The sequence below is a fragment of the Bison bison genome, unplaced genomic scaffold, assembly GCF_000754665.1.
Source record: "Bison bison bison isolate TAMUID 2011002044 unplaced genomic scaffold, Bison_UMD1.0 scf7180017864259, whole genome shotgun sequence".
NCBI classification, from domain to species: domain Eukaryota; kingdom Metazoa; phylum Chordata; class Mammalia; order Artiodactyla; family Bovidae; genus Bison; species Bison bison.
Window position 1 is genome coordinate 3,825,751 of NW_011494831.1, and position 23,296 is coordinate 3,849,046.

At 38.4% G+C, this 23,296-nt stretch overlaps 1 protein-coding gene and 1 pseudogene across 10 annotated transcripts in view; one reads left to right on the forward strand and one right to left on the reverse strand.

Moving 5' to 3' along the window:
- Positions 1–23,296, forward strand: part of MGA (MGA, MAX dimerization protein) — a 148,464-nt gene that overhangs the window by 49,581 nt on the left and 75,587 nt on the right. For 9 of the 10 annotated variants that reach the window (XM_010847994.1, XM_010847995.1, XM_010847997.1 and 6 more), the window contains exon 2: positions 7,788–8,918. The exons of the other annotated variant lie outside the window; for it this stretch is intronic. In XM_010847994.1, the coding sequence (XP_010846296.1) occupies positions 7,855–8,918 (1,064 nt within the window). In that variant the 5' untranslated portion in view covers positions 7,788–7,854. The remainder of the gene's footprint in view (positions 1–7,787; positions 8,919–23,296) is intronic. 10 annotated transcript variants of the gene reach the window in all.
- On the reverse strand, positions 20,778–22,163 carry LOC104994434 (annotated as a pseudogene).

The window sequence follows — 23,296 nt, forward strand, 5'->3', positions numbered from 1 at the left end:
GCCATGCCTCCTCTGGCGACGATGGACGCAGGGAAGGTGAAGGAGTTCTGAAAAGAAGAGTTACTGATGGCAGAACAATGTGAATAACCAAAGCGCTCTTCCTTCTGAGGGAAGACCACTCTCCCAGAGTTCGCGTCGCAGGGGCAGACACGTGGATCAAGAGATCTCTCGAGCCCACCCGCGCGCTGCCTTATGTGTTTTAAAGCACACCAGGCTTCTGCGGCAGAGTCCCTGGCAAATGCTGCCTGCTCTGCCTCTTTTTGGGCACGACGCCGCGGCTAAGGCTGCAGGGAAAGTGCTTGGAGGTGGCGTGACGGCTGCTGGGAAAGAGGGCCGGCCTGGGAGGGCCGGACGGCTGGTTCTGTAGTCGCCACGGTAACCGAATGCGACTGGATCCCGCCGAGTGATCCGCGGGTTCCCGCTGGCGGCACGTGATTTGTCGGTCTCCCCTTCCCCAGAAGTGCTTTCCTTGAGGCATTTTTTCACGTGGTTCTTGGCTAGCTAGCCTCTGTAGTTGAAAAGCGGTGATGTGGGCCCTGGTAGTCGACGGCGACTGCGGTTCTCTGAGACTGGCAGGAGGGCTCTTCGCGCTAGTCCTTGATGCCAGAGAGCTATGTTTCCAGCTGTTGTGTGAGTTGAGTGGGTTGGATGCACCTTCCAGAAAACACATGTTTAGGATTTGAGAAAACTTAGTGCCCTGGGTACCTTGACATACTTAATCCAAGGCAAGGTGGCTATTTGATTGCTGTCCATTTCTGCCATAAAAATTAGTTCTTTAAATTCTACTTAGGCAAGTATTAGGGACTTGCCAGCTTGCTAACCCTGAGTTGTGGTAAAGGGATCATTCCTAGGAATAGAAAATACTTATGAAGCCTGTATTAACGAATGGTATTTGGTGAAAGAAAGGGGTGGGGATGGGCTACTATCTTAGGTAAATGCAACTTCTTGCCTTAAAACCTAAAAGCATTTCAGATGTATTTTGAAATTTACCTTTCATATTTAGGGTTGTAGTCATGATAAAATGCCCAGGGTATAGTTTCTGGTCCAGAGTAAGTGCTTACTATAGATAGTGAGTACAATGGCAACCCACTCCAGTGTTCTTACCTGGAAAATAAGGACAGAGGATCCTGGCGGGCTACAGTTCATAGGGTCGCAGAGTCAGGCACGACGGAAGCGACTTAGCACGCACGCACATCATTCATTTAATTATGAAAGTTAACCTAATGACGATTAAGAACGGATAGTTGGCGATTGTCTTTGCATCCCTTGCTGTCTTGTTTTCTGATTACTTTTGTATGTAAATTGTGCTTTTTAAAATCTTTTTCAAATTTCTGGGCCCATTGTATATTGATGAATACTGAAATTCAAGTGAATCTATTCTCTTACAAATTTGAGCTTCAGAAATGTAATTTAACCGCACTCTTGTAGTGAATAATTACGTTAAGGAACAAACTAACATCTCCATGCCTGCTGCTGCTGCTGCTGCTGCTGCTGCTGCTGCTGCTAAGCTAAGACTCTTCAGTCGTGTCCGACTCTGTGCGACCCCACAGACGGCAGCCCACCAGGCTCCCCCGTCCCTGGGATTCTCCAGGCAAGAACAATGGAGTGGGTTGCCATTTCCTTCTCCAGTACATGAAAGTGAAAAGGGAAAGTGAAGTCGCTCAGTCGTGTCCGACTCTTCGCTACCCCATGGACTGTAGCCCACCAGGCTCCTCCGTCCATGGGATTTTCCAGGCAAGAGTACTGGAGTGGGGTGCCATTGCCTTCTCCGATCTCCATGCCTACCTTACAGTAATGCATTTACTGTATGAAAAGTTATGGTTATTTTTAGCAACTTTGAAAATACTCGGTTTAGGTTGAGTATCATCTGAATGTTTTGTAATGTTTTGTGTTTTTAAAGTAATAGTATTGGTTTGGAATTTTGGTGTACTTTGTTGCCGGGGTTGATTGGGGGTAGGGTGGGGGGAGGGGAGACTGATACTAGTATCTGAATTAGGTAACTAGCTAGTAAACTAACTAATGTATTTTGTAAGTTGTATGAAGATCGTGGCTTTAGTAGTTACTAAACATTTCCCAAAGAGGTCATTGGTGAAAAGATGCTCAGAATAGGTACTCTGTAATTGTAACAGTTTTCTTATGGAACTTGACACATTACTGGAAAACATTCTCTGTGAAATCGCATTTGTGTGTTGATGTGAGTGCCTGCACCTTCTGATGTTGACAGTTTCAGAATGTTACTTAGAATATTTCCCAGCCACAACTGAATTTATCTCTGTAGGTCATTATTATAGTAATTCTATGTGGGTAACTGCTGGATCTTGAAAAGCTGAACTGAGATTTTTTTGAATGCTGAGTTATACCTGTATACCCAAAACTGTGGTCTTCCTTAATGCTTTCAGAGAATTTTTAGAATCTTTCTGGAAGGAGATTTATGGCTTCATGAGTAGCCTAAGTAATTTGATTTTTGCAATTGGTTAAAGTTATCTTAGACTTTAGAGTGGTATTTGTGTGTCTGACACAGCTGAATTTGCTGAATTGACTATCCTTTCTTTAGAAAATCCAATATTGTATTCCAAAAGCATAGGCATATTCCTTATAATGAAGTGAAATCCATGTTAAGAATTGTTGTGTTTTATTTGTCTGTAAACCTTTAGCAATGTATGGCTTAAGATAGATACTATTTTGTTTGTAAATTATGTTTTTGGTTTTACACATTTTGATCAATTTATGGAATAAACTTGACAGGAAGATTAAAAAAAAGACTATACAAATCAAAAGTCTGAAAGTTCAAACTTTTTTTGGACTTAATACACACATATTTACATTTATTAGATACTTGTGTACAGAGTGGAAATGAAGCAGTCTGACTCTTCTGAACTTAAATTTTGTGTTTCAATGAAAGGAAAATTTTGAAATGTGTATATATAATGTAAGTTTAAAATTTATTATAGTACAGTCTTTAAACTGGATTCCCATCAGTAGAATATTTGATATTTCATAGATTAATTTTTAAAAGATAATGATTTTTAAAGCATTGGTTAAAACTTCCTTGCCCACTTTTACCTGTAAAAATGATCTGAAAAATCAAGATTTTATTATTATAGAAGACAGTGTTTAAGAAATTCTTAACTCTTTAATGTCTTCGTAGGTTTGGGATAGCTAAACAATTTTTTCAAGTAGTTCTTTGCTGCCTGTCTTAAACGCATTTCATAAGTGTGTTTTTGCATAATTGCTTACAAAAATACTTGATTTGTAACAAAATTGAGCTTTATGGACTAAGTACAAGATTAGGAGTTTATGTTATTTGATTTATATACAGTTTTATGTTTTTAGCTTTGTTTTATTTAACTGGAGGATAATTGCCTTACAATGTTGTGTTGATTTCTGTCATATAATAACCCGAATCAGCCATAGATGTATATATATCTTCTCCCTCTTGAGCATCTCCCCCGAATCTCAGTCCTGTAGGTTGATGCAGAACTTTGGGCTGGTTTCCCTGTGTTTTATAGCAGCTTCCCCTTAGCTATGTTATTTCACACATGGTAGTGTATATATGTCAGTGGTTCGCTCTCACCTCTTGCCCCCATCCCAGCATAAGTCCATTCTCCATATCTGCGTCTCTATTCATATTCCTGTCCTGCAAATAGGTTCATCAGTGCCATTTTCTAGATTCTGTATATATGCATTAAAATACGATATTTTCTCCTTCTGACTTACTTTACTCTGTTTGACAGGCTCTAGGTTCATCCCCCTGATTTTGTTACTTTTTATGGCTGAGTAATATTCCATTGAATGTGTATGTACCACAACTTCTTTATCTGTTTGACAGACTCTAGGTTCATCTGCATTAGTTCAAATGACCTTGATTCCTTTTTATGTCAGAGTAATATTCCACTGTATGTATGCATCACAACTTCTTTATCTGTTTTTCTGTTGATGGACATCTAGGTTGCTTCCATGTCTTCTCTGTTGTAAATAGTGCTGCAGTGAACATTGGGGTACATGTGTCTTTTTGAATTACAGTTTTCTAAGGGTATATGCCCCCTAGTGGGATTGCTAGGTCATAATGGTTGGATAGCAGGGAGATCAAACCAGTCAATCTTAAGGGAAATCAACCCTGAATACTCATTGGAAGGACTGATACTGAAGCTGAATATCTAGTATTTTGGTCACCTGATGCGAACAGCCGACTCACTGGAAAAGGCCCTGATGCTGAGAGAGATTGAGGGCAGAAGATGGCGTTAGAGGATGAGGTGACTGGATGGCATCACTGATGGAATGGACATGAACTTGGGCAAACTTCTGGAGATGTTAAGGGACAGAGAAGCCTTGAGTGCTGCAGTCCATGGGGTTGCAACGAATCAGATATGACTAGGTGACTGAACAACAACAATGGTAGTTTTATTCCTGGTTTTTTAAGGAATCTCCATACTGTTCTCCATAGTGGCTGTATCAGTTTACATTCCCACCGACAGTGCAAGAGGGTTCCCTTTTCTCCACATGCTTTCCAGTATTTATTGTTTGTAGATATTTTGATGATGGCTTTTTTTGACCAGTTATACACCATTTTAGAGGTATTGGTTTTTATGAACTTTCTGAACTTTACTATTTTTATAAAAGTCACTGTATATTTGTGACTTATAAGTCTGTTTAAATTTTGTCTTATCAGTCTCTGATAGATGTTACTTAAACTAGTTTTAGGAAATCAATAAACTTAATTGCCTTAAGCCTGAGGAAACTTTTGAAAAGAATCATTCTAAATTTTATCTATCTCTTAAACTCCAAATCAGAGGAGAGAGCTTTTTTTTTTTAACCTTTCCTAGGTATTAGTGCTTTAGTGTTAGAAAGTAGGGTTTCTATTTTCATATCTAGCCATTATCAGAAACAATAACCAACCTTTTTTGAAGTGTTGATCTTTAAAGTATTATCCTGAAGATAATGAATATTTTAAGTTTTGGAGCTTCCCCCCACTTTTCGGGGGGATCAAGTGGCCAGTCCTGAAAGATGTAAAATTCAGATCAGGTGATTTTATTATTGCTTGTCAATAGCTCTGACGAAAAGTAAAATTAGACTTTTAATTAAAAAGAGGAATACCAGTAAGTGGCTCAGTTTGATTGGTCAAAAATTACTGATCCAGTTAAACAAGTGTGTGTGTGTGCGCTAAATTGCTTCAGTTGTGTCTGACTCTTTGTGACCCTATGAACTGTAGCCCACCAGGCTCCTTTGTTGATGGGATTCTCCAACAGGTAAGAACACTGGAGTGAGTTGCCATGCCCTTCTCTAGGGGATCTTCCCAGCCCAGGGATTGAACCTGTGTCTCTTATGTCTCCTACATTGGTAGGTGGATTCCCTAGTGCCACCTGGGAAGCCTAGTGATGTAATATTTTTCTTTTTTGTATAAAAGCTAACTGAAGGTGATAGCTTTATATTTTGGAGAATATTTAGGTAATTTATTTTAGCACATCACTTCAGTTGAATGTAACAACCTGAGATTTCTTTATAATGGCTTATGGAGATATAATTCACATAAAATTCATGATTTAAAACATTTATATATTTATTTGATATATATATACCAGGTCTTAGTTGCAGCATGCGGGGTCTTCAGTTGCTGGCATGTGGGCTCTTGATTGCAGCATGTGGGCTCTTGATTGTAGCATGTGGGCTGTAGTTCCCTGACCAGGGATTGAGCCCAGGCCCTCTGCATTGGAAATGTGGTGTCTTAACCACTGGACCAGCAAGGAGTCCCAAAATTCAGCATTTTAAAGGATACATTAACTGGTTTTTAGTTCTGAACATTTCCGTCACTCTTACAGAAGACCCCAAGCTGTTAACAATTGTCCTCATTAATCCTCTCCCTTTTCACTGTCAGCCACTGATCTACTTTATAGATTTGCCTATTCTGGACATTTCTTATAAATGGAGTCATACAGTATATGTGTTTTTGTGTGTGTGTAACTTTTATGAATTAACTAATTTAGGCTTTTTTTTTTTAAATTTTTGGGTGGGGGGATAGGTTGTATGGTCACAAGGTAAAAAATTTGGAAAGTGTCAGAGTATTTTTCCAGCCACCCTGTTTTGCCTTGATAAAGCCAATACTACCAGTTCCTCTTCTGTCTTTGCAGGTAGTCTGTGTCAGGAAAATACATACATATTCTTTTCTTTCTTTGGCTTTTTCTTTGTTTAAACTTATAGAAGTATATAGCATAATCTATAATTCTTTTGAACTTTATGCTTTGTATATCTTTTAGATAATATTAATGAGTCTATAAGATTTATAATTCTCTTTTGTAGCTGCAGAATATTCCACTCTTTCATAGTACCACCATTTATTACAGGTGTGTATGTGTGTGTTTGCACATATGTATGTAAGATAAAGTCCTAGAAGAACCATTGTTTCCTGGAATGTGTGCGTTTCTACTTTTGATATTTTCATACTACCCTCTGAGATTCTGTCATCTTACACTCTTAAGTGGCTAATTAGATGAGAATGCTGGTTGACATACACCTTTTCCAGCACCTTTGACAGACTTTGATTTTTGCCAAAAATTCTGCTAGGGTAAAAAGCAGTATCTTAGGGTGACTTTAATTCCTTCTGTTCTGTGACTGTGTACATTTTCTTAACTATTTGCAGTTCCTATCCTTTGTCCGTTTTTCTATTAGATTTTTTGTTTTTCCAATTTGTATAAAATTCCTTTTTATATTAGGGAAATGAGATCTTTATGATATGTTTCAGGTACTGTTTTCCAGTTAGTCATTTTTTTAATCTTACATGGATAGTTTTTGTCATATTAAAAACAAATTTATATGATTTTGAATTTATCAAAAATTTTATTTTATTAACTTCTAGGTTTTGTGTACTACTTATTATCAAAAAGCTTTTTTTCAAGATTTCTTTAAGAATTAAAAAAAATTACACTGAGTTGGGAATAGGGGGTGGGATTTAAGTGTTCGGTTTATTGGAATTTTTTTCAGTGTAAGGTCTGAGTTGTGGAGCCAACTATTTCTTTTTCCAGTAAGTTCTGGTGTTTTGTCATGTTTTCTTTAAATGTATGTACTAACAGGGCTTCCTTGATGGCTCAGTTCATAAAGAAACCACCTGCAGTGCAGGAGACCCAGGTTCCATCCCTAGGTTGGGAAGATCCCCTAGAGAAGGGAATGGCAACCCATTCCAGTATTCTTGCCTAGAGAATCCCATGGACAGAGGTGCCTGGTGGGCCACAGTCCAAGGGGTCCCAAAGAGGTGGACACAACTGAGTAACTAACACTTTCACTTTCATGTACTAATTAAGTTAAATAGCATTTTACTTATGTATGAACTCATGCCAGTACTCTAATAAAAGAGGTGATTCTCTATACAGTGATAACATGGAAATTTGTTAATTTTTACTCAGGAGAATGTACTTGTAACAGAATCCTCTCAAATTAATTCATAAATTATTGGGATTCTTTTGGAATGTGGATAACTTTACAATTTAATCTTCTTTTAAGTCTATACTTTTATATTTTCATATAATTTTTCTAAAATGAATACTTTTTTTATGTGAGATTGTTGCATGTATAGTGAATTATTGAAGGATTGGGGTATGAGTAACTTAATTAGATTAAAATGAACTTTAAAAAGGTAATCAAATATTCCAGAATGAATATCCTTACAGTGATTGAGAGAAAAGTAGAAGCAAAATCTTAGAAGAATTTAGGAATGTATTTTGGGATAACAATCATTCTTACATTTTTGTTAATAAAATAAATGTTCACTTGATTAAAGTGTTGTTTTGTTTTTTTAGGCTGGGAAGGCCATTGTGATTATGTGGTAACTACAATTATCTTACTACTGATTTTCCCACTGGAATCATGGAGGAGAAACAACAGATTATATTGGCTAATCAAGATGGTGGGACAGTGCCAGGAGCAGCACCTACTTTCTTTGTCATCCTGAAACAGCCAGGAAATGGCAAAACTGATCAAGGAATTTTGGTTACTAATCGGGATGCCTGTGCTTTGGCTAGCAGTGTGTCATCACCAGGAAAATCTAAAGGAAAGATTTGCCTTCCAGCTGATTGTACTGTAGGAGGAATCACTGTCACCTTGGATAACAATAATATGTGGAACGAATTCTATCATCGAAGCACAGAGATGATTCTGACGAAGCAGGGGAGACGCATGTTTCCTTACTGTCGTTATTGGATAACAGGTTTAGATTCAAATATGAAATATATCCTTGTCATGGATATATCTCCTGTGGATAATCACCGTTACAAATGGAACGGTCGCTGGTGGGAGCCCAGTGGGAAGGCTGAGCCCCATGTTTTGGGGAGGGTTTTTATTCATCCAGAATCTCCTTCCACAGGTCATTATTGGATGCATCAACCAGTGTCTTTCTACAAACTCAAACTTACAAACAATACACTGGACCAAGAAGGGCATATTATCTTGCACTCTATGCATCGCTACTTGCCACGGCTTCACTTGGTGCCTGCAGAAAAGGCTACTGAAGTGATACAATTAAATGGCCCTGGTGTCCACACTTTTACCTTCCCACAGACTGAATTCTTTGCAGTAACAGCTTATCAAAACATTCAGATTACCCAGTTGAAAATAGATTACAATCCATTTGCTAAAGGCTTCCGGGATGATGGGCTGAATAGTAAGCCCCAGAGAGATGGAAAGCAAAAGAACAGCTCTGACCAAGAAGGGAACAGTGTTCCCAGTTCTCCTGGTCAACGGGTCCGTCTTACAGAAGGTGAGGGGTCAGAGGTGCAGCTAACAGATTTGGATCCTTTATCAAGGGGTCAGGAAACTTCAGGCAAGGGTTTGGAGAAGCCTTCCCTTAATATAAAGCGAGATTTTCTTGGTTTCATGGATATTGATTCAGCCCTTGGTGAAGTCCCTCAGTTGAAGCAAGAGGTTTCTGAAAGGTAGGTAACAATTTTCTGTTCTTAGAGATAAAAGGAGGATTTGAATTTAAAATATTGGTTATGTGGATTCCTGACTTTAGGTATTAATAATGCAAGCCGCTATAAAATACCCCACATTTGTGAAATAATAGTTGCTTTTCTATTCTGCAAAATGATAGTTCATTTTTCTGTAATGAATATCAGTTGGGTTCACAATCTAGAATTGTAGGCAAATTAGATGACTTATCCCAGTGGGAACCTTAGATTTTTAGATTTAGACTTTTGTTAATCATGCATGTTTGTCTATTCCTTGTTAATATATAGACAGCTTTTAAAAAGTATTAAAATATAGTTCATATATAGTATATATAGACAACTCTTGATTAATTGGAGAAGGGAAAAGAATGACCCCCAAATCATAATTGAAATAAGACTTATCCAATGAGGCTCAGAAGAAATTGAAAGTAAACTAATTTATGTCTAGTACGTAAGAATTTCCTGGGACTTACCTGGTGGTTCAGTGGCTAAGACTCCATGCTTCCAGTGCAGAAGGTCCATGTTCAATCCCTTGTCAGGGAACTGGATCCCACATGCTGCAACTAAGGGCCCTGCATGCTGCATCTAAGACCCAGCACAGCTAAATAAATACGAATTTTTTGTCCTGTGGACATCCTGATCCATAAATTTCCTGACTAAAAACAAGCTGAAGGTTATTACATGTTAAAATAACATGATACACTGTTGCACTTTTAAAATTTGAACTTGTGTTATTTATTTTTATTGAAGGCTTTATTTTTTTAAGAGCAATTTTAGGTTTGCAGCAAAATCGAGATCAAAGTTAGATATTTCCCATTACAGCTTCTGTCCCCACACATACATAGCCATTCCCATTATCAACATCCACCACCAGAATGGTGCATTTGTTTATAATTGATGAACCTATATTGGTGCGTCATAATCACTCAAAGTCCATAGATTGCATTAAGGTTCACTCTTGGTGGGTTTGGACAAATAATGTAAAGACATGTATCCACCGTAATAGTGTCATACAGAGTACTTTCATTGCCTTAAAAATCCTCCATGTTATACCTGTTAATCTCCTGTTCCCCTCGCCTCTGGCAACCTCTGATCTTTTTGTTGTCTCATAGCTTTGTCTTGTCCAGAATGTCCTATGTCTGGAATCATACAGTGATGTAGCCATTTCAACTTGGCTTCTTTCACTTAGTAATACGTATATAAAGTTTCTTCATGTCTATTCATGACTTGATAGCACATTTTTTTTGTTTGGTCGTATCAGTTCATTTATTCAGTCATCTCTTGAAGGACATCTTAGTTGCATCTCAGTTTTGGCAGTTACGAATAAAGCGGCCATGAACATCTGTGTCCAAGTCTAATGTCCATTTGGATAGATACCAAGGAGCATGGTTCCAAGACTGGATGGTAACAGCATGTTTGTTTATTTATTTGTTTGTTTTTTATTTATTTGGCTGCCTCAGGTCTTAGTTATGGCACACGGGATCTTCCATCTTCATTGTGGCATGCCTGATCTTTAGTTGTGGTATGTGAACTCTTCAGTTACAGTATGTGGGATCTGGTTCCCTGACCAGGGATCGAACCTGATCCCCCTGTGTTGGAAACGTGGAGTCTTAGCCACTGGACCACCAGGGAAGTCCTGGTGACAGTGTATTTAGGTTTATGAGAAATTGCCAAACTCTTCTGTGAATGAGAGTTCTTGCTGCTCTACATCCTTGTCAGCATTGTCAGTTTTCTGGATTTTGGCCTTTCTAATAGGTGTGTAGTAATATCTTGTTTAAATTTGCCTTTCCCTGATGACATGATGTGGTGCATCTTTTCATATGCTTATTTGCCATCTGTGTATCTTCTTTGGTATCTGTTAAGGTCTTTGGCTTATTTTCTAATCAGATTGTTTTACTGTTGTCTTCAGACTTCTTTGTATATTTTGGATAACATGCTTTTGCAAATATTTTTTCCCAGTTTGTGGTCTGTCTGCTCCTTCTCTTGATGTTGTCTTTCACAAAGCAGAAGTTTATTATCTTAATGAAGTTCAGCCTATCAGTGATTTCTTTCATGGATCATGCCTTTGATTTTGTATCTTAAGAAGTCATTGCCATATTGAAGGTCATGTAGGTTTTCTCTTAGGTTATCTTTTAGGATTCTTAAAATTTTGTGTTTTACATTTTGGTTTATGATCCATTTCAAATTAATTTATGTGAAAGTTGGAAGGTCTGTGTCTAGTCATTTATTTTTGCATGTGGATGTCCTGCTATTTCAGCAGTGAGAAGACTCTCTGCTCTGATACTGTCCTTGCTTCTTTGTCAAAGATCAGTTGGCTCTATTTGAGTCTATTTGTGGGCTCTCTAGTCTGTTCCCTTGACCTATTAGTCTCTTCTTGTAACAGTACTACACCGTTTTGATTACTGTAGCTTTTTAAGAAAGTCTTGAACTTGGGCAGTGTCAGCTCTCCAACTTTGTTCATTTTCAATACATGTTGCTATTCTGGGTCTTTTTCGTCTCTATATAGTCTTGAGAATCAGTTCAACCATATTCACAAAATAACTTGCAGGGATTTTGATTATGCTTGCATTGAATCTATAGATCGAGTTGGGAAGAACTGACATCTTAACTGTATTGAGTCTTCCTGTTCATGAACATTGACTACCTCTCCATTTATTTAGTTCTTTAATTTTTTTCATCAGCGTGTTTTCATTTTCCCCATATAGATCTTGTATATATTAGATTTATAACTAAGTATTCACTTTTGGGGAGTGATAATGTAAATGGTATTGTGTTTTCCACTTGTTCTTTGTTGATACATAGGAAAACTATTGAATTTTGTACTTTACCCTCATAATCTGCAGCTTGTTTATTAGTTCCAGAAGTTTTTTGGGGATTCTTTGACATTTTCTACCTAGAGGATCATGTCATTTGTGAACAAAGATAGTTTTATTTCTTTCTCTCAAATCTGTATTATTTTTATTTCCTTTTATTGCATTCACTAGGACTTCCAGTAAGATGCCGAGAAGGATTGATGAGAGCAGACATCTTTTCCTTCTTTCTTATCTTAGTGGGAAAGTTTCTAATTTAAGTTGAGAAAGTTCCCTTTTATTTGCTAGTTCACTGAGAGTTTTTATCATGAATGGGTGGTGGTGTTCAGTCACTAAGTCATGTCCAACCCTTTTCAACTCCATGAACTGCAGCACGCCAGGCTTCCCTGTGCTTCACTATTTGCTGGAGTTTGCTCAGATTCATGTACATTGAGTTGGTGCTGTTATCTAACCATCTCATCCTCTGCTTCCCCCTTCTTTTGCCCAGCATCAGTGGCTTTTCCATCTTCAGCTCTTCACATCAGGTGGCCAAAGTTTTGAAGCTTCATCATCAGTCCTTCCAATGAATATTCAGGGTTGATTTCCTTTAGGATTGACTGGTTTGATCTTGATGTCCAAGGGACTCTGAAGAGTCTTCTCCAGCACCAAAAATAGAAATCATCAATTCTTTGGCACTCAGCCTCCTTTATGGTCCAACTCTCACATCTGTACATGACTACTGGAAAAACTAAAACTTTGACGTTACGGACCTTTGTTGGCAAAGTGATGTCTCTGCTTTTTAGTATGCTGTCTAGGTTTGTCACAGCTTTTCTTCCAACGAGCAAGTTTAATTTCATAGCTGCAGTCACTGTCCACAGTGATTTTGGAGCCCAAGAAAATCTGTCACTGTTTCCACTTTTCCCCATCTATTTACCACAAAGTGATGGGACCGGATGCCATGATCTTAGTTTTTTGAATATTGAGTTTTAAGCCAGCTTTTCACTCTCCTCTTTCACCCTCAGCAAGAGGCTCTTTAGTTCCTCTGCTTTCTGCCATTAGAATGGTATCATCTTCTTAACTGAGGTTATTGATATTTCTCCTGGCAGTCTTGATGCCAGTTTGTGATTCATCCAGCCTAGCATTTCACTTGATGTACTGTGCATAAAAATTAAATAAGCAGGGTGATAGTATACAGCCTCGACGTGCTCCTTTCCCAATTTTGAACCAGTCCATTGTATCATGTCTGATTCTAATTGTTTCTTGACCTGCTTACAGGTTTCTCAGGAGGCAGGTAAGGTGGTCTGGTATTCTCATTTCTTTAATTTTCCACAGTTTGTTGTGATCCACACAGTCAAAGGCTTTATTGTAGTCAGTGAAGCAGAAGTACATGTTTTTCCAGAATTCTTTTGATTTTTCTAAGATCTAAAGGATGCTGGCAATTTGATGTCTAGTTCCTCTGCCTTTTCTAAATCTAGCTTCCATCTGGAAGCTTTTGGTTTACGTACTTTTGAAGCCTAGCTTGGAAGGATTTTGAGCATTACCTTGCTACATGCGGTCCTTCCTTGTGGCTCAGATGGTAAAGAATCTGCCTGTAGTGCAGAAGACCTGGGTTCAATCCCTGGGTCGGGAAGATCCCCTGGAGAGGGGAATGGCTACCCACTCCAGTGTTCTTGCCTGGAGAATTCCATGGACAGAGGAGCCTGGTGGGCTATATAGTCCTCGGGGTCTCAAAGAGTCAGATTAACACTTTTCATACTTTTTGCTAGTATGTGAAATGAGCACAGTTGTATGATAGTTTGAACATTCTTTGGCATTGCCTTTCTTTGGGATTGGAATGAAAACTGACCTTTTCCAGTCCAGTAGCCACTGCTGAATTTTCCAAATTTGCTGACCTATTAAGAGCAGCACTTGGACAGCATCATCTTGTAGGAATTTAAATAACTCAGCTGGAATTCCATTACCTCCACTAGATTTGTTCCTAGTAATACTTCCTAAAGCCCACTTGACTTTACACTCTAGGATGTCTGGCTCTCGGTGCGTGACCACACCATTGTGGTTATCTAGGTCATTAAGACCTTTTTTGTATAGTTCTTATGTATATTCTTGTCACCTCTTCTTAACTTCTGTTAGGTCCTTGCCATTTCTTGCCCATTTCTGGTTTTGATCTTTAGACAAAACCAGAATGATCAAAGATATTTCTGGTTTTGTCTCTTTTTGCTTCTTTATTACGATTTTCATTTCTGTGCTTACATTGCACATCTGTTCTTAGCATAGCCTGCCAGGCTCCTCTGTCCATGGAATTCTCCAGGCAAGAATACTGGAGTGAGTTTCCATTTCCTCCTCCAGGAGATCTTCCCAATCCAGGGGTTGAACCTGAGTCACCTGTACTGCAGGCAGATTCTTTACCACTGAGCCAACGAAGCCCACATGTGGTCTACTTTATTTATTAGAATTCTTAGCATGTTAATCATAATTTTAAATTCCTGATCAGTTAATTTCAACATTCCAGTTTGATAATTTTGATGGTTGCTCTGTCTTCAAGTTCGGGTTTTTTTTTTGCCTTTTAGTATGTGTTGTAATTTTTTATGGCTAGTTAGACAGGATGTGTTAGGTAAAAGGAAGTGTTTTATATAATAAGCTTTTAATAATGTTGTGTTAAGGCATGGATGTGAGGGAAAGGGAAGTGTTCTAGTTCTGTGATTAGTTCTCAGTTTTTAAATGAGTCTGTGCCTCTGGACTGTGAACTTCACAGGCGCTCCTCATATCCCTTCTTGCCCCCTTAAGTTGGACAGGATTGGCTCTGGTAGGCTGGAGTTGGGTAATTTCCCTTTCCTTAGGTCAGTTAGGTTCTGATAAAACCCCACGAAGTTAGACTCTGGTTAACTCATTTCTCTCTAGAGATTAGGCTTTGTTGTTAAAAGTAACAGAGACCACCCCTCCGAGCCACCTGCACTCCAGGATTTTTCTCATGATTTGAAATTTACTGTGAGATCTGGTCTAGCTCCTAGAGGAAAACTTACAGAAATGTGGGAGCCCCCCTATAACTGGGCATCCCTGGAGTTTTAAACTCAGGCTGTCTAACACTGAGCATCCAGCAATTTGTCAGTTACAGTTCAGGTTTTTCTACCCTGGCACTGATTCCCAAGGTGGAGTCTGTTGTCAGTTACTGCTCCATTAAACCACGATCCCCTGTATTTACCTGTCTGTTTCAGCAGTTTGTACTGTCTCTTATGGATTCAAAATAATTATTGATTTTTCAGTCTATTTAACTCTTTCTTTGTTAGGACCTAGTGGCTGTTTCTAATCTCCTTACATTTGCTACTGAAAATTTGCCTTATTTCAATGTTAAAATCCAAGTTTGGCAGAAGTACATCCCAGCCCAATACTTCTACTTTATTTTTCTCAATTCATATTCCACTAATAGCTACTATGGAATCCCCACATTCATGAGCTCCCCTTGACTTGTTTATGGGCAAGTTAGTTCTTTGCTATTTTCTAAGGGTTATTAGCAGGTGGAGTGGATGCTACTCAGGCAGCATACAGGTTTTTCTTTCTTCCTATCGAGAGAAAGTGTTTTTCAGTTTATACTTTTTACTGTGGTGTGTGTATCTATATATATTGCAGTTGCAACTAGTGGATGCCATCTATAATATTTGATTCTCCAGTCTCTGTCTAATCATCTTGATTACCCAATATAAGTTTTAAACATTTCAACACCAATATTTAAAAAAATTTATTTTATTGAAGTACAGTTGGCTTACAGTATCTTACTAATTTCTGCTGTACAGCAAAGCAGTTCAGTTACAAATATATTCTTTTTCATCGTGTTTTATCACAGGACATTAATACAGTGCTTTATAGCGGTACTGTGAGGTTTATCCATGCTGTATATAATAGTTTGCTTCTGCTAATCTCAAACTGCCAGTCCATCCCTCCAATATCCCACTGTCCCCTTGGCAACCACAGTCTGTTTTATATGTCTGTGAGTCTGTTTCTGTTTTGTGAATAAGCTGATTTGTGTCATATTTTAGATTCCTTATGTGAACATGAAAGTGAAAGTCACTTAGTTGTGTCCGACTCTTTGCAACCCCATGCACTGCATAGTCCGTGGAATTCTCCAGGCCAGAATACTGGAGTGGGTAGCCTTTCCCTTCTCCAGGGTATCTTCCCAACCCGGGGATCGAACCCAGGTCTCCTGTGTTGCAGGTGGATTATTTACCAGCTGAGCCACCAGGGAAGCCCAATCATATTTTAGATTCCTTAATGTAAGTGATATCTTATGGTATTTGTCTTTCTCTTTCTGACTTCACTTAGTGTGGTAATCTTTAGGTCCATTCATGTTGTGGTAGATGGCATTATTGTTCTTTTTTTTAATGGCTGAGTAGTATTCCATTTATATATGTACCACATTTTCTTTATCCATTCTTCTGTCATTCAGATGTTTAGATTGTTTCCATATCTTGGCTATTATGAATAGTGCTACTATGATGATCTTAGGGTGCATGTATCTTTCTGGATTATAGTTCTGTATAGATATATACTCAGGAGTGGGATTGCTGGATCTTGTGGAAATTCTATTTTTAGCTTTTTTGAGGAACCTCCATGTTGTTTTTCATGGTGGCTGCACTAATTTACATTCCCACCAATAGCATAGGAGGGTTCTCTTTTCTCCCACATTGTTTCCAGCATTTGTTGTTTGTAGACCTTTTATTGATGGCTGTTCTGACCAGTGTAAGGTGGTATCTCACTGTGGTTTTGATTTGCATTTCTCTAATAATTAGTGATGCTGAGTATCTTTTCATGTCCCTCTTGGCCATCTGTATGTTGTCTTTGGAGAAATGTCTGTTTAGATCTACTGCCTGTCTTTTGATTGGGTTGCTTGTTTTTGTTACTGAGTTGTATGAGCTGTTTGTATGTTTTGGAAATTAAGCCCTTTTTGGTCACATCATTTGCAAATATTTTCTGTATTTGTCTTTTCATTTTATTTATAGTTTGCTTTGCTGTACAAAAGCTTATAAGTTTGATTAGGTCCCATTTGTTTATTTTTGCTTTTCTTTCTATTGCTTTAGACTGACATAATAAAACACTGATAGGATTTATGTCAGAGAATGTAATGCCTGTGTTCTCTTCTAGGAGTTTTATGGCAGCACCACTATTTTCACCCTCATAATCCAAAAACAGTTTAATCTATCCTTGAGTGATAGAGAATTTACTTTTAAAATTACTTTGGAGGCCGAGGTGAGAAGGAGTTTGTTAGCTGAAGGAATCGTGTATTTCTTCAGACAGTAGTTTTTGGTGTCACGTGTTGTTCAGTTGCTCTTTTGTGTCCAACTCTTTGCGACCCTATGGACTGCAGCATGCCAGGCTTGCCTGTACTTCGTCTCTTGGAGTTTGCTCAAACTCATGTCCACTGAGTCAGTGATGCCATCTAATCACCTCATCCTCTGTCATCCTGTTTTCCTCTTGCCTTCAACCTTTCCCAGCATTAGGATCTTTTTCCAGTGAGTCAGTTCTTCATATCAGGTGAACAAAATATTGGAGCTTCAGCTTCAGTATCAGTCCTTCCAATGAATATTCAGGATTGATTTCCTTTAGGATTGACTGGTTTGATCTCCTTGCTATTTAAGGGACCCTAAAGAGTCTTCTCCAGCACCACAGTTTGAAGGTATCAGTTCAAACTGATACTTGAAGGTATCAGTTCTTTGGTGTTCAGCCTTTTTTATTGTCCAGCTCTCACATCTGTACATGACTACTAGAAAAACCATAGCTTTGACTATGTGGACCTTTGTAGGCAAAGTAGTGTCTCTGCTTTTTAATACACTGTCTAGGTTGGTCATAGCTTTTCTTCCAAGGAGCAAGCGTCTTTTAAGTTCATGGCTGCAGTCACCATCAGCAATGATTTTGGAGCCCAAGAAAATAAATCTGTCAATGTTTCCCTATCTAAATCTTAAGATTCTGATCTTAAGAGTTAAGAAAATGGTTCCGATTTATGAATGCATAAATATCTGTTACTGAAGAGGAAAAAAACCAACTTGATGTGCATGCTCCAAGAAATAGTATTATCGTCTACCTGAAAATGGTTTTTAGCTATATGCAGACTTTGTCTTTAGATGCTTGGTTTGGGAGCTGAGATTATTTTGAGGCAGGGCTTGTGGTGAGAACTCTTAGGATTTACTCTCTCAGTGACTTTAATATATAACATATAGCAGTGTTAATTATATCAATCATGTTGTGCATTATAAACCTAGTACTTATTTTATATCGGAAGTTTATGCCTTTCCACCACCATCATCCAGTTTCCATTCCCCTGCCCCCAGTAACCACAAATCTGATCTCTCTTTCTGAGTGTATATTGAAGTATAATCGACCTACAGTACTGTTCATTCTGGTGTGTAGCATAGGGTGATTTGGTATTTGTGTACATTACAAAGTGATCACCATGAAATCTGTTATCATTTGTCATAATGTAATTTTACATTTTGTATATATTGCATTAATAGTGTATTAATATATATTACATTATTATTGGCAGTATTTCCTGCACTGTACGTTTTATTCCTGTGATTCATTTACTTTGTGACTAGAAGTTTGTACCTCTTAATTTTCCTCACCTATTTCATTTATTACCTTTACTTCTCCTCTGGTAGCCATGTAGTTCTCTAGATCTATGACTCTTGTTTCCATTTTGTTATTTTTGTTCATTTCTTTTTTTTTAAGATTCTACATGTAAGTGAAATCATAAAATATTTGTCTTTTTATGTCTTGACTTCTTTCACTTAACACAGTATCCTCTACGTCCATCCATGTTGTTGCAAATGGCAAAATTTCATTCTTTTTTTTTTTTGTGGCTAATATTCATCTATCATCTTTTTTATCCATTCACCTATTGATGGACACTTAGATTGTTTCCATATCTTAGTTATTGTGAATAATGCTGCTGTGAACATAGATGTGCATATGTCTTTTTGAATTAGTGTTTTTAGTTTCTTTGAAAAAGTACCCAGAAGTGGAATTGCTTGGCAGTTTCTATGGCAGTTTTATTTTTAATTTCATGAAGAACCTCGATACTGTTTTCCATAGTGGCTGCACCAGCTTACATACCTACCAACAATGCCTGAGGGTTCCCTTTTCTCCACTTTCTCTCCAGCACTGATTATCTGTTGTCTTTTTGATAGTACCATTTTGACAGGTGAGGTGATAGCTCATTGTCTCTCTCTCTCTTTAGTCGCTAACTCGTGTCTGACTCTTGCAACCCCATGGACTGTAGCCTGCCAGGCTCCTCTGTCCTTGGGATTCTCCAGGCAAGAATACTGGAGTGGGTTGCCATTGTCTTCTTTTGGGGATCTTCCCAACCTGGGAATTGAACCTGGGTCTCCTAAATTGCAGGCAGATTCTTTACCACCTGAGCTTTGAGGGAAGCTCTTAGCTCGTTGTGGTTTTATTTGTTTATGGTCGCACTGGGTCTTTGTTGCTGTATGTGGGCTTTCTCTAGATGCAGTGAGTGGGGGTTACTTGTTGGTTGTGGTGCACAGGCTTTTCATTGCTATGCCTTCTTGTTGCAGAGCTCGAGCCCTAGGGCCCGTGGGCCTTCAGTAGTTGTCTCACGCAAACTCAGTAGTTGTGGCACATGGGTTTAGCTGTTCAGCGGCATGTGGACTCTTCTGGGAACAGGGATTGAACCTGTGTCCCCTGCATTGGCAAGTAGATTCTTAACCACTGGACCAACAGAGACGTCCTCATTAGGGTTTTGATTTGCATTTCCCTGATGATGAGTGATGTTGAGCATCTTTTCATGTACCTGTTGCCCATTTGTGTGTCTTTCTGGAGAAATGTCTGTTTAGGTTCTCTGTCCATTTCATGATAAGATTGTTTTTTTGGTGTTGAGTTAAATGGATTTGTATATATTTTGTATATTAACACTTTGTTAGATAATTGTTTGCATATATCTTCATTCAGTAAGCAGTCTTTTCTTTTGTTGGTGTTTTCCTTCCTTGTGCACAAGCTTTTTAGTTTGGTTATTCCCATTTGTCTGTTTTTGTTTTCCTTGCCTTAGGAGACATACTCAAAATATTGCTAAGACTGATAAAAGCATTGTTAATACTACTTACATTTTCTTCTAGGAGTTTTATGATGTCAAGTCTTACTTTTAAATTGTCAATCCACTTTGAGTTTATTTTTGTATATTATGTGAAAAAGTCCAGTTTGATTTTTTTTGCATGTAATTGTCCAGTTTTCCCAACACTATTTATTGAGAAGGCTGTCTTTTTCTCATTGTATATTCTTATCTCCTATGTTGTAGATTAAATGCCCATGTAAGCGTGGGTTCATTTCTGGGCTATTCTGTTTCATCCTTCTCTGTCTACTTTTGTGCAAGTATTATATTATTTTGGTGACTATAGCTTTGTAGTCTGTTTGAAATCAGGGAGCATGGTGCCTCTAGTTTGTTCTTCTTTCTCAGTATTGTTTTGGGTAGTTAAGTTAGGCTGTTTTGGATTTTCATACAAATTTAGAGTAGTTTGTTTTGGTTCTGTAAAAAATGCCATTGGTATTTTGGTAGGGATTGCAGTTAATCTATAGATTATCTTGAGTAGTATAGTCATTTTAACAATATTAATTTTTCCAGTCTGGGCAAAGTATATATTTTCATCTCGTGTTGTCTCAGTTCTTTTCATCATTGTCTTACAGTTTTCTGAGTAGAGATCTTTTTCTTCCTAGATTTATTCCTGGGTATCTTATTTCTTTTTGATGCAGTTGTAAATGAGATTGATTCCTTAGTTTCTCTTTCTGATAGCTTGTTGTTAGTGTATAGAAGTGCAACAGATTTCTGTGTTTTAATTTTGTATCCTGCAGCTTAACAGAATCATTCATTTGTTCTAATAGTGTTATGGTGGTGTCTTTTGGATTTTCTGTATATAGCAGTAGTATGTCACCTGCAAACAGTGAGTTTTACTTCCTACCCAGTTTGGATTCCCTTCTTTTTTTCCTTCTTTTATTCAGTTAATATTGGAAGTCCTAGCCAAAGGAATCAGATGAAAAAGTGGTGAGAGTGGGCATCTTGTCTTATTCCTAATCTTAGAGGCAGTGCTTTCAGCTTTTTACCATTGAGTATGGTGTGTTTGTCATAATCAGCTTTATTATGTTGAGTTATGTTCCTTCTGTACCTATTTCGTTGATAGGTTTTATGATAAGTGGAATTTGAATTTTGTCATAAGCTTTTTCTGCATTGATTGAGATGATGTGATTTTTATTCTTCAGTTTGGTAACATGGTATTGCCAGATTGATTTGTAGATATTGAACCATCTTTGCATCTCTGGGATAAAATCCCATTTTATCAAGGCTTATGATACTTTTAATGTATTGTTGAATATGTTTTGCTTGTATTTTGTTGAGGATTTTTTCATTTATGTTCATAAGTGATACTGGTCTGTAGTTTTTTTTTTTTTTTTTTACAGTCCAGGTCTTTATTTTTACACCCATCAGGCCATGAATTGATAAGGAATGGGCTCCATCACTTCGAATTCCTTTTCATTGGTCCTCACGAAGTATGCTTCTCTGGGTGGAGCAGGCTGGCGCTTCAGCTGAACCCAAGTCTCTTTCTCTTTGGCTTCCTTCTTTTTCTGATCATTTTCCTTCACATGTTTCAGGAAACTATCTTGGCTCTTAGAGTGCTTAATATGCTCGATATGCACGTTAATTCTCTTGGCAAGAATCTTGCCCTTAACTTGTTTGTTTACAATGATGCCGACAGCATGCTGGGTAACATTGTAGACTCTCACAGTTTTGCCATGGTAACATTTGTGGGGCATTCCATTTTGAACAGTACCCATTCCCTTGATATCTACAATATCACCCTCCTTGTAGATTCTCATGTATGTGGCCAAAGGAACAATTCCATGTTTTCTAAAAGACCTAGAGGACATATTGCAGGTGCCCCTCCTTGTTCCCTTTGTGTCGGTCATTTTGGCGAATTACTGGAAGATGGCGGGTTCTGGCTGAAAAGTGGTCTTTGTTTTTTCTTTTTTGGAGGTGGTGATGTCTTTGATTTTGGTATCAGGGTAATGCTGATGTAGTAGAAGTTCAGATGCATTCTTTTCTCATAGATGTTTTGGAATGTTTTGAGAGAAATAGTTGTTAATTGTCTAAATATTTGGTAGTATTCACCTGTGAAGCCATCTGGTCATGGACTTTAATTTCTTGGGAGTCTTCTAAATTACTGATTCAGTTTTATCATTGGTACAGTAAGTCCCCTACATACAAACCAGTAAGTTGTAAACTTTCAAAGATGCAAATGTGTATTCTCTCAGTATCTGATGTGAATGAAGTTGCAGCTTACCCTCCATCTTATGTTGCTGAAAACCTTTCAGCTTTACCATCCTACACCTCTTTCCCTCCTCTCGTCAGTAACTCTTCTTGCCTGTTCACTCGATGTCAGCCCCTGTATGCCAGCTGTTTTACTGTTCAGTTCAGTTCAGCTGCTCAGTCGTGCCCGACTCTGCAACCCCATGAATTGCAGCACGCCAGGCCTCCCTGTCCATCACCAACTCCCAGAGTTCACCCAAACTCATGTCCATCGAGTCGTTGATGCCATCCAGCCATCATCTGGATGGTGATGCCATCTATCTCATCCTCTGTCGTCCCCTTCTCCTCCTGCCCCCAATCCCTCCCAGCATCAGAGTCTTTTCCAGTGAGTCAGCTCTCCGCATGAGGTAGCCAAAGTACTGGAGTTTCAGCTTTAGCATCATTCCTTCCAAAGAAATCCCAGGACTGATCTCCTTTAGAATGGACTGGTTGGATCTCCTTGCAGTCCAAGGGACTCTCAAGAGTCTTCTCCAACACCACAGTTCAAAAGCATCAATGCTTCGGCGCTCAGCTTTCTTCACAGTCCAACTTTCACAACCATACATGACCACAGGAAAAACCATAGCCTTGACTAGACGGACCTTTGTTGGCAAAGTAATGTCTCTGCTTTTGAATATGCTATCTAGGTTGGTCATAACTTTTCTTCCATGGAGTAAGCGTCTTTTAATTTTATGGCTGCAGTCACCATCTGCAGTGATTTGGGAACCCAAAAAAATAAAGTCTGACATTGCTTCCACTCTTTCCCCATCTATTTCCCATGAAGTGATGGGACCAGATGCCATAATCTTCGTTTTCTGAATGTTGAGCTTTAAGCCAACTTTTCACTCTCCTCTTTGACTTTCATCAAGAGGCTTTTTAGTTCTTCTTCACTTTCTGCCATAAGGGTGGTGTCATCTGCATATCTGAGGTTATTGGTATTTCTCCCAGCAATCTTGATTCCAGCTGTGCTTCCTCCAGCCCAGCATTTCCCGTAATGTACTCTGCATATATAAGTTAAATAAGCAGGGTGACAATATATAGCTTTGACGTACTCCTTTTCCTATTTGGAACCAGTCTGTTGTTCCATGTCCAGTTCTAACTGTTGCTTCCTGACCTGCATATAGGTTTCTCAAGAGGCAGGTGAGGTGGTCTGGTATTCCCATCTCTTTCAGAATTTCCCACAGTTTATTGTGATCCACACAGTCAAAAGCTTTGGCACAGTCAATAAAGCAGAA